Source organism: Ictalurus punctatus, chromosome 23 (genome assembly GCF_001660625.3).
Source record: "Ictalurus punctatus breed USDA103 chromosome 23, Coco_2.0, whole genome shotgun sequence".
Lineage (NCBI taxonomy): Eukaryota > Metazoa > Chordata > Actinopteri > Siluriformes > Ictaluridae > Ictalurus > Ictalurus punctatus.
In genome coordinates, this window is record NC_030438.2 from 11968369 (window position 1) to 11983358 (window position 14990).

General features: G+C 39.9%; 1 protein-coding gene across 7 annotated transcripts in view; it reads right to left on the bottom strand.

Moving 5' to 3' along the window:
- The window catches only part of LOC108256205 (intermembrane lipid transfer protein VPS13B), a 267316-nt gene that overhangs the window by 2700 nt on the left and 249626 nt on the right, over positions 1 to 14990 (bottom strand). For all 7 annotated transcript variants that reach the window (XM_017452817.3, XM_017452822.3, XM_017452821.3 and 4 more), the window contains 10 exons: positions 11756 to 11902; positions 10073 to 10353; positions 9852 to 9979; positions 9363 to 9580; positions 6791 to 6909; positions 5695 to 6476; positions 5364 to 5540; positions 5030 to 5200; positions 4721 to 4897; positions 4425 to 4527 (listed from right to left, as the gene is read on the bottom strand). In XM_017452817.3, coding sequence (XP_017308306.2) covers positions 4425 to 4527; positions 4721 to 4897; positions 5030 to 5200; positions 5364 to 5540; positions 5695 to 6476; positions 6791 to 6909; positions 9363 to 9580; positions 9852 to 9979; positions 10073 to 10353; positions 11756 to 11902 — 2303 coding nt within the window. The remainder of the gene's footprint in view (positions 1 to 4424; positions 4528 to 4720; positions 4898 to 5029; positions 5201 to 5363; positions 5541 to 5694; positions 6477 to 6790; positions 6910 to 9362; positions 9581 to 9851; positions 9980 to 10072; positions 10354 to 11755; positions 11903 to 14990) is intronic.

The following is a 14990-nucleotide window of genomic DNA, read 5'->3' on the forward strand; positions in this document are numbered from 1 at the left end:
GTAATGGAGTATTGCGGGGTGAGCATGAGCAGTTGAGTGCATTGCCTATTGTTTTCTCTGTGACAATGGTGCCTGCTGCCTCCAAGTTATTCTAGAGCTCTTTCCAAGTGATCCTTGGCTCTTGCGCTACTCTTGTGACTCCCTGGTCAGAAATCTTGCGAAAAGGTCCTGTGCGTGGCCGTTTGATGATTGAGTGATATTGCTTCCACTTGTGGATAATGGCCCCCAATGGTGCTTACTGGAAGATTCAGAGGTTTTGAAATACATCTGTATGAGATCCCATCAATATGTTTCGCAACAATAAGGTTGCGAAGGTCTTGGGAGAGCTCTTTGCTTTTACCCATCATGAGATGTTTCTTGTGTGAAACCTTGGTAACAAAAAGCCTTTTTAGAGACCATCAATTTACTAACTCAGCTGATATTAATTTGCACAGATAGGAGGTATAATTGCTTTCATATTTCAGCTGTTTCCTTGCCTTACCTTGACTTGGAGAACTGCTTTTTCTTAGTGTGTTCAATCCTTTTTTTCCTGTGTCATTCCACTTTATTACACATAACTTTATTTATGGGCTTTAATGTTGTGATTTCTTTATATTTGTGGATTTCTTGAGTTAATACTGATGTCTGGTGAAAATTTCACTAGAATAACCTCATTGGAAATATATTTACTGAAAAAAATGTTGACGCGTTCAATACTTATTTTCCCCACTGTAAATATTGATTTAGAAACCAGTTGTATGCACTTCTTAATTAATGTTTTATCTTTTGAAAAAATCTGTTAAAATAAAACTATACTACCTATTTACAGTATATGGTATGTTGTGGGATGTTTTCCTTGTTTATTTGAATATTTGATTCATTACATAATTCTGTGACATGAAAACATTATTCTGAGAATATGTATTATGATGTTGTGTGAAGAAGTGTTCTATCTTGTTTGGTCTATCTTACTGTCACTCAAGGTCTCCTCCTATGCCTAGGAAATGGTATTCCTGAAATGCAGGGGTTATAACACCTGGATTTGTGGACTACCCAAAGATGTTTCTAACTAAGCTGTGTTTTTAGAGGCACGTCAGGTCAGACACCATACATACTCTGGTGAGACAGAAACTAAACTGTCATTTTCAGGTCTTGCTACAAATGTCCTACAGTGTTCAAGTATGAACAAGGACATTCAGAGGCTATATGCTTTGGGTCGGTGAACCATCGTCCCGGTCTGAAGTTGTGTTTAATCCAGAGATGTTGGCACCACCATGGCATCAGTGTAGGGATGGTATTAGCCAGTTCCCTTTCTCAGACCAAAGTTTAATTATTCTCTCATCAGACCAGAAAAAACATTTCTCCATTCTCTCAGAGTCCTGCCAAAGTGCCTGCCATATGCCCTTTACTCAGTAGTGGCTGCCATCTATCCACTTGTCCATAAAGGCCTCGTGGCTGAAGTAGTTCTGAGATGGATGTTCTTCTGGCAGGTTCTCCCATCTCTGTGACTTATGTAGCTCTGTTACAGTTTCCACTAGGATACTGATCACCTCCCTGACCAAGGCCCTGGTGATCCTAAACTTCAAATTTTACACTGATGGAGTTCACTGTGCTCCTGTGAACATTCAAAGGTTTATAGATGGTTTTACACCCTCGCCCAGATCCATGTCTTGACATAATTTGATTGTGGAGGTCTATGAGGGGTTCTCTTTGGACATGGCATGGCTTTTAGTCTGACATGCACTGTGAATTGTGGGACCTTATACACACAGGTGTGAAGCTTTATAAATCATGTCCATTTGCCACAGGTGAATTCCAAGTGTACTTGAATTCGCCACAGGTGAACCCCAGTCAAGTTTTAGAGACAATCAAAATAAACAGGATATACATGGCCAAGACACTTTGGAATGTCTTGGTCAAGGGTCAAAATATTTAGCTAAATGAGAGGTTGCAGTTTTTGATTTTTAATTACTGTCAAAAAGTTCTAAAAATATTGCTTTGTCATTATGGATCATTGTGTGTGGATTAATGGCTAGGGACATTTCTAAAGCTTTAAGGTATGAGGGGCTCAGATCCCAGAGGCTTCATTTGATTTTTTTTCCCAAGTTGTCCGAAATTATCTAAAATTTGTTCAGGTTGGTGTCTTCCTGGTTTAATCATGGCAACCCTTATGAGTGAAAATCAGAATTAGCTGAAGTCTAAGGAAAAACATTGAATTCACTGGATTTCTCCCCTCCCTATGATGGTAAATGGTCTGCAATTATTTAGCGCCTTTTTTTTTTTTACCTTAGCAGTTCCAAAGCACTTCACATTCTCATTCACTCATTCACACACACACCAATGGTAGCAGAGCTGCCATGCAAGGTGCTAACTTGCCATCGGGAGCAACTTGGGGTTCAGTGTCTTGCCGAAGGACACTTCGGCATGTGGAGTCATGTGGGCCAGGAATCGAATCGCCAACATTATGATTAGTGCACAACCTGCTCTACCACCAGAGCCACAGCCGCCCATGATGTTTTCTGTTAGATGGATGTTACTACAGTAAAGGTACATTAATCAATTTATTTTCTATAATAAAGCTGAAATGGTACAACTTGCTACATATTATATGAAAAATTCTTGTGCTTCCTTCCACAGGCCACAGAAACATTTTTACCAATAATCTGGTTTTAAATGTAGACTATTTGTGGAAAGCTGCTGTCTTATCTGACTACTATGAAACTTACTGCTTGACCTGTCTAAAATTAACAAGAGAAAATAGAAAGACAACTAAATAAATTTGTTTACAAAGTAAGGAAAGATTAGCTTGATTATATGGCTTGGATAACCTTAATTTAATTTAGGATTGTATGTATTTATTTCTATTTTATAGGCAGGGGGTCCTAAACTAGATGACCACATGGGGTCACTTAATTTACAAAAGGAGTAACAAGAGAAAGTCACAATCTCCTGTGTTATTTCATTAAATTATTTTACAAATTGATATTTGAAATTTCAAAGACAGATTTTGTCTGCTAATATTTTTAAATATTACTGGGGGACACATTCAGACAAGATACACTTAAATTTATAAAGCAATGTCCTGAAAATACCAGTGGAATAAGCAACTAGTACTGTTTAACAAAAATAAATAAATAAATAAATAAATAAATAAATAAATTTAATTGGGGGGGACAAGTTTCTTTATGCCTTCTATCCCTAGCGTTAATTCTTCATATAAAATGCTGCATTAAAATTACTGCCCCTATTATTTCAATACAACAATTTCAATGCATTACTTTTCACAATTACAAATCATGGCTAATTACAATAAAAGTACGCTGTTAAACAGGAAAGATTACACAAAATTCCCATAGGAAGGTATGAGAACACTTAATTCCACCCCAATGTGCACATGAATCTGCTCGCTATTCAATTTGATACATTTTATAAACACATTCTCTGTTCTGGGGACTCTATAAATTGTTCGACTGAAACATAATGAGTGTGGCTGGTGGCATTTGAAAGCTACTAAAACTCTAGATAGATAATAATCATAAAAAGTGCAAAAACTGAAGGGGTCTAAATACTTTTCTGAACTCACTACACACACCCCTTTTTTCAAATATTTGGGTTTGAGATCAAAATATGAATATGAGATGACTATCAGAATTTTAGCTTTCATTTCATATTTAAAACCCACCAATTTTTCAAATGATCAAAACTATTGGAACATGTGATTGACAGGTGTTTCTTGTTGCTCAGGTCTGCCCTTTTAGATTCATTGTTTAAATAATTAATAGCTCTGCATGTCTACTCTTTGTTTGTTTTGCCTGCCTGTGAAGACAAATATTAAGTGTCATTGACGTTAAGACTATCTGTTCAAATACTTTTGCTCCCCTAAAAACTGGGGGGCTGCCACCAAAGTTTCTAAGTTGTTTAACAAATCTAGATGTAAATATCTGGAAATGAAAGCTGAAATTCTAATTTATCGTCTATTCTCATATACATCTTTTAATCTCAAACACAAATGTCTACATTGCAATACATTCTGCATATAAACTATAGTAAAAGCTCAAAATATTTAAAGTGATAATGAATTCACTATATATTTTTAGATTAGACTTTTGATTTTTTGTTTGGTCATTTTATTTTATCTTTGCTCATGCATTGGTGCCCATAATTATTCTGGAGTTGACCTGATCAAATATAAAAGGTAGTAAAAACTTGCATACTGGATACTACAGACAAATCCTTTATAGGGCTCTGTGAGCAAAGTGCTTCTGGGTTCACCAGTTACAATCTCAGAAGCACTTGACTGCACAGCTGATCAAGGTTTTGTAACCAAATGTTCTTTTTCTCTGAAAACTTTGTGTTCTCTCTCTCTCTCTGTGTGTGTGTGTGTGTGCGTGTGTGTGTGTGTGTGTGTGTGTGTGTGTGTGTGTGTGTGTAGAAGCATGTATTACCAAACATATTTGAGATGACTATTGGGTCCATCTGCTGATTTTAACTCTGTAGGTGGGTATAGCTGCTTTGGCAAGTGCCAGAGCCCAGCACCATGCAAAATACCTGCAAATACATAGACTTTAATAATATGCTGGTGCTAAATATACATGTACTTTACAATCTTCTGAAGCAATGACCACATTAAAATTTCACCCCAATATGAATCAAACTCTTTGTAGCACATTTATTTACAGCAGACATCTGTAAAACTTATGTAGTACTTCAAATATAACTGCAATCACACACACACACACACCGTATCCTGTCTGTGACACAAACTCAGCAGCACCTCCGATTGGTTTGGTAAAAATTCCCACAATGCCTTTCCCCACTCCAGAGATGACACCACGGGCAGTACTGGCAGCTGTGCTATGGGCCTCTACAGACCTTGTAAACGTTTGCATTGGCTGGTCCACGATACCTGCTATTGCTCCTACAAGTACACAGACAGGCAGACAGAAATGCAAACACACATGTACATACACACTGCAGTCAGTATGGAATAAGCTAATGGTTAAACTAGAGTGAAAGAGAGTGTGCATATGCTAGCGTGAGGGTGACTGACCCAGCAAGCTGAGTCCCAGGCAAGAAAGGCCTTGGCGCAGGCCATGACCCAGAGTTTCTGGGAGTTGTCTCCTCCACTCCTCCTGGCGCATGTAATATTCCTCATCAAAAGACAGTCTGTCCATGTTCCGTGCTAGACTTGTGGCCAAGTTGGTAATGGATGTCAGAGTGCCTACACAAGGACAAGTGTGTGGGTGGGAGTTTAGAGACATCAACTTTGTCTGTGTATTTTGTATTTGTTTTTTGTACATTTTAAATACTATTAGCAGAAGGTTTGAAAATTCAAAGGCAATGTACCTGTCTAAGTGTGGAAACAGTAGTTGAAGTGCTTTTACCTTTTGAAATGTGTCTGACAAATGAGCTGGTTCCACGAGACACACCACTGACAAAGGCTCCAGGACCACGTGTTAGTCCTTCATATGGCAACCTAAAAAAATCAGCCACTCCATTTCCAATACTACGTACCAGGCTTGCAGGACTGCCCAGGATCTCCAAAGAACCCACAACCCAACCTACACAGACCGGCCAAACACACACTATTCAGCTTGTTGGAACAAGAGCAAATCAGACAACAGCAGAGTTTTACTGTATTCCTAGCTAGAAATTAGAAAAATTATCAAGCTTGAATGTGTGAGCATATGCAGTGTAACAGAATGAGCAACACACCTGCTCTGAAAAGGGTTCCTGCAGCATAGTGCAATGTTAGTGCATGTATGAGTTGACGTGGAGTGGTAAAGATTGGCCCCCTTTCAAAAATGGAGAAGGAAAGTGGTGTGTGGTCTGAGGCAATATAGAGCTTCAGAGAAGCATGTATACTGATCAACAGAATGACTGGCTCAATTAGTAGTCGCTGTAGTTGGACAGGCCAAACAAGTGTCTGCATTGACTGGTAAACCTGCACAGGTATAATGAGACTGGGGTCTCCCAACACTCTCTTGTTTCCCACAGTAGAAACAGGTACATAGGTGTGGAACAGTGTTTTCAGGTAGTATATGAAGGTGTCCTCCAGATAGATGCGGGCTGGTTTAAGCTTGAAGCTGACCTGTTCTAGGTGGTACCCATTGCTGGACAGTGTGAGGCCCACACACAGGAAGCACATCTGGCGTAACTCCTCCAGAGCTCCAGGATTCAGGACCAAGTCCCTACTGGCCATCCAAGAATCTGTGTCTGATAACTGCTCCTGACACAGCAGGACAGGAAAATGAAAACTGGAGCAGCTGTAAAGCTGGTTGTCCACCCGCAGGCTGCCACACAGCACATGCACATGGTGGCCATGAGAGGTGGGTGTGTCACCTATAGTGTGCTCTGGTAAGGGCAGCACTACCAAAAGCTTAGACATGGTCAAACGCAAGAGCTCCACTGAGCCAGTCAGACTCGTGATGTCATCGCATAGTGCCACGCTAACCTCACTTAGTATCACACGGAAGGACAGCATCTGAATAGACACTCTGTCATAAAGCAAACAGACAGACAAAAACAAGAGAAAAATAAATACAGCATCAATTGTTGGTACAAAGACAATGTGAAAGACAAGGAAACCCACTCACTAAATATCTACTGAGGAACAAACTGATTATATAGTCACTCACTGTCTTATATGATGTTAGCTAACATGTCTTTAACATGATGTTTTTGTTTGTGATGTGTAGTAGGTTCTCTGAAAATATAATATTAAAGTACTGCGTATATATTTTGGTTTGGTGTATTTGGATAATATGTCGGTGTATTATTTGGCTATTATGTCGGTGCTTGCGTTGTGTACCTTTGGTGTCGGCTGATCACAGCATCATCACAGCTCTCAGGTGCAAGGGTGAGGATAATGGTGCCACGCTCATAAGCTACAGTTACATACAGACAGCCAAAACCTGGCAAAAATGTTACCTACAGAACACACAAAACACAAGCACACATGTTTGCAAGTATCCTTGTGAGGACCTTCAATCAATACAGTTATTAAAGCAGATAACTTATGAAATGCTACACCTAAATCTAACCCTAACACAATCAGAAAAATACTGAACAAATATGGCTTTCATGGAAGGGTGGCTAGGAAAAGCCCCTTCTCACCAAAAAGAATATGGCAGCATTACTTAGGTTTGCAAAATTGCATCTGAACAAAAAATAAGTTATGGAACAATATCCTTTGGACCAAGCTGGAGATGTCTGATCATGCACAGTTTGGTGTAACCCAAACATAGCGTAACATTACAAACACCTCATACCAACTGTCAAGCATGATGATGAAGGGGTGATGATTTGGACTTGTTTTGCAGCCACAGGACCTGGGAAACTTGCAGTCTTTGAGACAATGCTGAACTCCATTTTATACCAGAATATTTTTGAGACAAGTGTGAGGCCAACTGTCCAGCAGCTTAAGTTGGGCCAAAATTGGGTCATCCAAGAGGACAATGATCCCAATCAAACCAGCAAATTGACATCTGAATGGCTAAAGAAGAAAAAAATCAAGGTGTTGGTAAGGCCAAGTCAAAGTCCAGACCTCAACCCTGTTGAGATGCCATGGCGGGATCTTAAGAAAGCTGTGCATAAACTAATATCCTCAAACATCAAGGAACTGAATCAATATTTTAAAGAAGAGTGGGCCAAAATTTCTCCAAAACATTATGAGACTCCTAGAGAAAACGGTTACTTTAAGTTATTAAAGTAGTTTCTAAAGGTGGTGATACATAAATTATAAGGTGTACTTATTTTTCCCCACCTGGTTTCTGAATGTTTGTTTACTTTTTGAAAAAAACTATGACATATTAAAATCTGTTATTTTTTGTTGTTGTCACATGAGGTAATTTGTTTCTAGAAGCTGGTGATGACACAAAATTATTAGAAAGGCAAGGCCAATTGTATTGTTGTTGTAATACACTGAAAACATTTGGGTCTGAGATCAAAAGATGAATATGACACAATAGGTCAGAATTTCAGCTTTCATTTCTTGATACATATACATCTAGATGTGTTAAACAACTTAAATTCTGGCACCTTTGGTGGCAGACCACTCAATTTTTATGTGAGCAAAAGTATTAGAACAAATCTTGACGTAAACATTTAATATTCGGTTGCATATCCCTTGCTTGCTATAACTGTATATCAAGCCATCAACCCACTGACATCACCAAATTACTACTTCTTATTTGATGCGTTTCCACGCTTGTACCACAGCTTCTTTCAGATGTTGTTTGTTTGGGGAGGTTTCTCCCTTCAGTCTCCTCCTCAGAAGGCAAAATGCATGCTTAACTGGATTAAGTTATGTCTGGTGATTGATTTGAACAGTCTAAAACCTTCTGCTTTTCCCCCGATTAAGTCCTTTGTAATTTTGGCAGTGTGTTTTGGGTCACTGTCTTGCAGTATGATTATCCCAAGTTTCTCCCAGTTAGATTGGATGCATTACTCTGTAAACTGGCAGACAGAATGTTTCTATATACTGCTGAATTCATTCTGCTGCTACTATCATGTGTTACATTATCAATAATGATTAATGAGCATGTCCCACAAGTAGCCATGCAAGCCCAGGTCATGACACTACCTACTTTGTGCTTGACTGATGAGCTTGTTTATTTTGGATCCTGAGCAGATCTTTTATTTCTCCACACTTTAGCCTTTCCTTCACTTTGATAGAGGTTAATCTTGGCTCTAGAACATTTGTGGCACATCTTTGTATTTCTCTGCAAATTCCAATCCGGCCTTCTGACTCTCACTGCTGATGAGTGATTTGCATTTTGTGGTATGGCCTCTATAACTTCTTCGAAGTTGGATTGTGATGCCTTCACCCCTGTCTGGTGGAGGTAATTGCTGATGTCATTCACTGTATTTTTTGGGGGTTTCTTCACAGCTCTTACAATGTTTCTGTCATCAGCTGCTGTTGTTTTCCTTGGCCAACCTGTTCGATGCCTGGTTGGTCTGATCCATCATCTCTTATTCACCTTTTGAACTCAAATTCAAATAATACATAAATATCTCATTTCAGAAATGAAGTACTCTTGTTGTAGCTTGTGAACCAGATGCCCATGTTTCTCGCTCAGTTGCTTTATGGATATAGCAGCGTGCACACTGTACTACCTGGAGAGATCCTTTCTGAAGTTGACCTGATCTCCATATCTTGATACTGGTACACTAGGTCATGCACTAAGAGTACTATCAGTCTAAAAAAAAACCTTGCTGGGGATTTAATATAGTATAAAAAGCACACAGACAACACAAGATTACTTATTATTATTATTTTTTAAGTCCTAATTTAAGTACTTACTCTCCAAATCAAAACAAAAACAGCTCTCCAGCGATGAGGAGCAGCAAGCTACTACTGAAATAAACAATGAAGTTTATACCTGTGTGCCAGGGTTGTTAATGTCAATGTCATCAGTCCATTTGGGTGTGGGAGAAGTGGCCGTAGGGCTGGATGGATCAGAGGCGATGCTGAGCACCACTGTGGGCAGTGCATCTCTCTGTCTGCATTCAGGGAAACTGGAGGAATGGTAGTACAGCTCATGGTGCACAGAGCACAGAGAGGGCACCCTCCTACAGAACACTTCTACCCTAGCAGGCTCTGATAAACATAGCATGTGCAAACACACACACACACACACACACACATACACACCATTAATAATATACTGAGCATTTAAAATTGTTGCAAGATTTTTCATAGTAGAGATCCATTCATTGTGGCTCTTTTTGAAGGAGTCATGTGAATGTTTTTTAAGGCTGAGTTGTCTCTTTCATAGACATATATATATATATATATATATATATATATATATATATATATATATATATATATATATATATATATATATATATATATATACACACAGTACCCCTAAGGTTTTCCTTCAGCAGCAGGGCTCTAGGACAGCGATTATGGATCAGCATACGGGGACACGGGTCCTCACTCACAGCTATGTAGTTGATTCCTAAATGCTCCATATACGTCACAACCAGGGCCCTAAAACATATGCACATAAGCACTAAGATGAAATTATTAGAGAAGAGATAAAAAAGATAGAGATTCGGTGCTTTCCTGCAAGTCTTGACCTACCTGGTGGTGAGGGGGGTGTCAGCATTCTGCTGTATGGGTACAGCCATACTTTGTCTGGGAAAGTCAGGTCGCACAGTGACTGGCAGGCTCCATAATTTCTCATCCTGCTTGGACTCGACCATGCAGCTGAGAAGAATTCGCTTTTGGGGTAGCAGAGAGGCAAGATCTTCTGTAGGGCTCTCTCTCAACACATCCCAGCAAGGCACTGCACACCTAGAAGGACTGCCAGCTTCTGACCCAGGGCCCAGTGTCCACACACTTGTGTGCAAGGGACTATATGGCTAGAGTGTAAGTGGGGTGTGGCATATGGGACATTAAGATAGTTGACTATGAGAAATAGCTGTTCATTAAAAGAAGCATGGGTATAGAGTTGCAATCAAATTTATTCAACCCCCATTGCAAATCAAGTTTACAGACTTTCAGCTGTTTGCAATGAACAAATCAAACAAAAGCAATTGAAATAGTTCAACGAAAGCTTCAAGTGGTTTCCCCTAATTTAACTGAAATTGCAACTTATAATGACTTCTCCAGTTTAAAAATTATTCAACCCCTTGAATAGAATCCCTCACAACAGCACAAATATGCAAAACACTTGTTGTCTCTAGCCCACCTGATGCAACTAATCAAGGGCTTCATTAGTTGCAACAGGTGTGCTTGAGTTGGAACACATGAAATAACTGAACTGGCTAGAGGCAGAAAATACATGAAATACCTGGACAGGGCAGAAAATGGAAGCCATCAATGGCTTTAACCAGATTCCTGAGAAGGCAGGTTGTGAAAGACCCACAAGTGACTGCAAAAGACCAGCAACAAGACTTGGTGGCAACAGGCGCAGAAAGCTTCCATGCCAGAACTCCAAGACTTACACCACTATTGACCCAAAAGCACAAGAAAAGCCAGTTCAAAATCATATAAAACAAGCCACAGAAGTTTTGGGAATCTGTTCTGAAGAGCAACGAAACAAAACTGGAACTTTTCGGCATGATGGATCAGCAGTAGGTCTGGAGAAAGAAGAATGAAGTAAGAACACTCTGTCCACAGTCAAGCACTGTGGTGGCTTGGTGAAGCTCTGGGGCTGCTTTGCATTCGCTGGCACTAGAAACCTGCAGCGTGTGGAAGGCAAGATGGATTCATTGAAGTATCAGGAAATCCTAGGAGAAAACATCATGCTGTCTGTGAGGAAGCTGAAGCCTGGGCATCATTGGATCTTCCAACAGGACAGTGATCCCAAGCATTCCTCAAATTCAACCAAAGAAGAAGTTGCAGAAGACCTGGAAGATTCTACAGGGCCATCACAGAAGAAGTCGGTTGCAGAACGCAAACCCAAGAATATTACTGAACTGGAGGCCATTGCTCATGAGGAATGGGCTAAGATTCCTCAGGAAGCTGGTGTCTGGCTATGCATCTCGTTTGCAGCAGGTCATAACAGCAAAAGGGTGCTCTACTATGTACTAAAAATGCTCGCCATGAAGGGGTTGAATAATTTTGAAACTGGAGAAGTCATTATAAGTTGCATTTTCAGTTGAATTTGGGAAAACCACTTGAAGCATTCCTTGTGTTTCAATTGCTTTTGTTTGATTTATTCATTGCAAACAGCTGAAAGTCTGTACATTTTGACAATAAACCTGATTTGCAATGGGGGTTGAATAGTTTTGTTTAATTACAACTGTATGTGCATGTTACCTGGTCAAGAGCAGAAAGAGGATGTTCAGACAGCAGTGCTCTGTAATTAATTGTGTGCGTTGTGTTGTTCACCAGAATCGTTTTATCCTCAATCTGTAAGATCTGAATCCCATACCTCACTGTGGAGGACACACAGAACTGGCACAGCTGTTTGGAGGGTTGGGGGTTGGGGTGGGGTGAGACAGAAGGTTGAGTCAAGCTACTTGACATTATGATTTAAGGCAGGTTTATTTATAAAAATAAATAAATAAATAAATAAATAAATTTTACAATTTTTTTTTAAAAAACCACACAAACAAAAAAAAACAACCTCTATTATGAATACAGCCCAGTTAGCAATGAACTCTCACCTTCAGCTCCTAGTGACCTGGGACCTCACTCTCGCCTATGTCATCATGTGACATACAGAGGGGGACATATGGATTTAGGCCTCATCATAGCACAGAGACAGCGCTAGTTAAAGTAGTAAACGACCTACTACTGGCCTCTGATCAGTGTTGTGTCTCCTTGCTTGCTGACCTTAGTGCAGTTTTTGATACTATAGATCATACTATTCTCCTTGACAGACTAGAAAACATTGTTGGCATTAAGGGAACGGACCTCTCCTGGCTTAGGTCTTATTTGACCAATCGCTATCAGTTTGTAGATGTAAATGGCGACTTCTCCACGCATACCAAGGTTAAATTTGGAGTTCCACAAGGTTCTGTTTTAGGCCCACTGCTTTTTACTTTATATATGCTACCTCTAGGCTCAATTATTCATAAACATGGAATTAGCTGCCACTGTTATGCTGATGATACACAGCTGTATGTTTCAGCAAACCAGATGACCGAGAGCAACTTAATAAAGTTGATTAATGTGTAAAGGACAGTAGACGTTGGATTCTTATTAACTTCCTCTTACTTAATTCTGACAAGACAGAAGTACTTGTACTAGGAACACGTGTAGCTAGAAGTAAGCTTTCTGGTCACATAGTTACTCTGGATGGTCTTTCTGTTTCGTCATGTGCAGCAGTAAAAGACTTTGGTGTGATTATTGACTCCAGTCTTTCATTTGACGCTCATGTAGATAATATTACTAGGATAGCCTTCTTTCACTACATTATGCAGAAATATTAGTTCATGCTTTTTTCACGGCTAGACTAGATTACTGTAATGCCTTACTGTCTGGATGATTCAGTAGGAGCATAAACAAGCTCCAGTTAGTCCAGAATGCAGCTGCTAGTGTCCTTACTAGAACCAGAAGATAGGACCATATCACACCTATATTATCCACACTGCATTGACTCCCAGTGAAATCTCACATTGATTAAAAAATACTACTATTGACCTATAAAGCACTAAACGTTCTCGCGCCACAGTATCTAAGCAGACTTTTGGTTTTCTATGATCCGTCACGCCTACTTAGATCAAAAGGTGCAGGCTATTTGTCGGTACCTCGAATAGCAAAGGCTACAGCAAGGGGAAGAGCTTTCTCTTACAAAGACCCACAGATATGGAACAGCCTTCCAATTAGTGTTCGGGACCCAGACACAGTCTCAGTGTTTAAATCTAGGATGAAAAAGTATTTGTTTACTCAAGCTTACCATCAATAGACCTTCTTTTAAGCAAAGCACAGTCTTACCTAACAATCTCTCCCTCTCTTTACCTCCCTCTCCATCGAGCCACACATGATTTTATGGAGATGCTAGTGATCCTGACCCTTTCTGCTCTCCAGACCTGACTGATCCGTTTGGATGCCCTACCTCTGGATAGAGAATCTCGTCAACTCCAATTCCGCATGGACATTCTCACTGTGGTTGCTGGGACTACGGTTGCTACTATGGCCCTGAGACTGCAATTACCACATTGCAGTTTTGCACTCGGGTCTCCTTTGAACAGTGGACTAGTTCAACAAACAGACTTCATATGAAAACCATAATGAACTTTCCTTTGCTTTTACACTATCCATTGTTACCCAGATGAGGATGGGTTCCCTTCTAAGTCTGGTTCCTCTCAAGGTTTCTTCCGCTTAACATCTTAGGGAGTTTTTCCTTGCCACTGTCGCTACCGGCTTGCTCAATTGGGATTAATCCACACACTTAAAAGCTGTATCCTGTGTTTATATATTTCTGTAAAGCTGCTTTGAGACAATGACCATTGTAAAAAGCGCTACACAAATAAAATTTAATTGAATTGAATATGTACTGAACGTGTCAAAAAACTTTTCAGTACATATATTTCCAATAAGGCTATTCACATGAAATTTTCACCAGACTTTCACCAGACTAACTCAAGAAATCCACACACACAAAGAAACCCAAAAATTAAAGTCCATAAATGAAATTATGTGTAATAAAGCGGAATGACACAGGAAAAAAGTATTGAACACGCTAAGTAAAATTTATTTAATACTTAGTGGAGAAGCCTTTGTTTGTAATGACCGCTTACACTTCATGTAAGAAGAAATTAATTGGCTGCACTATTCAGGTGTGATTTTGGCCCATTCTTATAAACATATTGTCTTTAAATCTTGTTCAATTGGATTCAAGTCAGGTGACTGACTGGGCCATTCTAATGCCTTGATTTTTTTTTCTCTGAAACCAATTGAGAGTTTCCTTTGCTGTATGCTTTGGATTGTTGTCATGCTGGAAGGTCCACCCAGGTCTCATCATCATCATCCTAGTGGATGGCAGCAGATTCTTCTCAAGAATCTTCCAGTAAAGGGCTCCATTCATTGTTCCTTCAATTATATGAAGTCTGCCAGTACCATGCGATGAAAAACAGCCCCACACCATGATGCTTCCACCTCCAAACTTCACTGTTGGTATAGTGTTTTAAGGGTGATGTGCAGTGCCATTTCTTCTCCAAACATGGTGTGTAGTACGACAGCCAGAAGTTGCGAGGAGTGCTTCTGCGTGGCCTGTTGATGATGGAGTAGTGATGTTTCCACCTGCGAATAACATCCCCAATGATGCTTACTGGAGTGTGGCTGTGGCTCAGGTGGTAGAGCGGGTTGTCCACTAAATGTAGGGTTGGCGATTCAATTCCCAGCCCACATGACGCCACATGCCAAAGTATCCGTGGGCAAGACACTTAACCCCAAGTTGCTCCCGATGGCAAGTTAGCGTCTTGCATGGCAGCTCACACACATTGGTCTGTGAATGAGACACAGTGTAATGTGCTTTGTAGAACCAAGGTAAACAAAAAAGCGCTATATAAGTGCAGACCATTTACCATTACTGGAGGATTCAGAA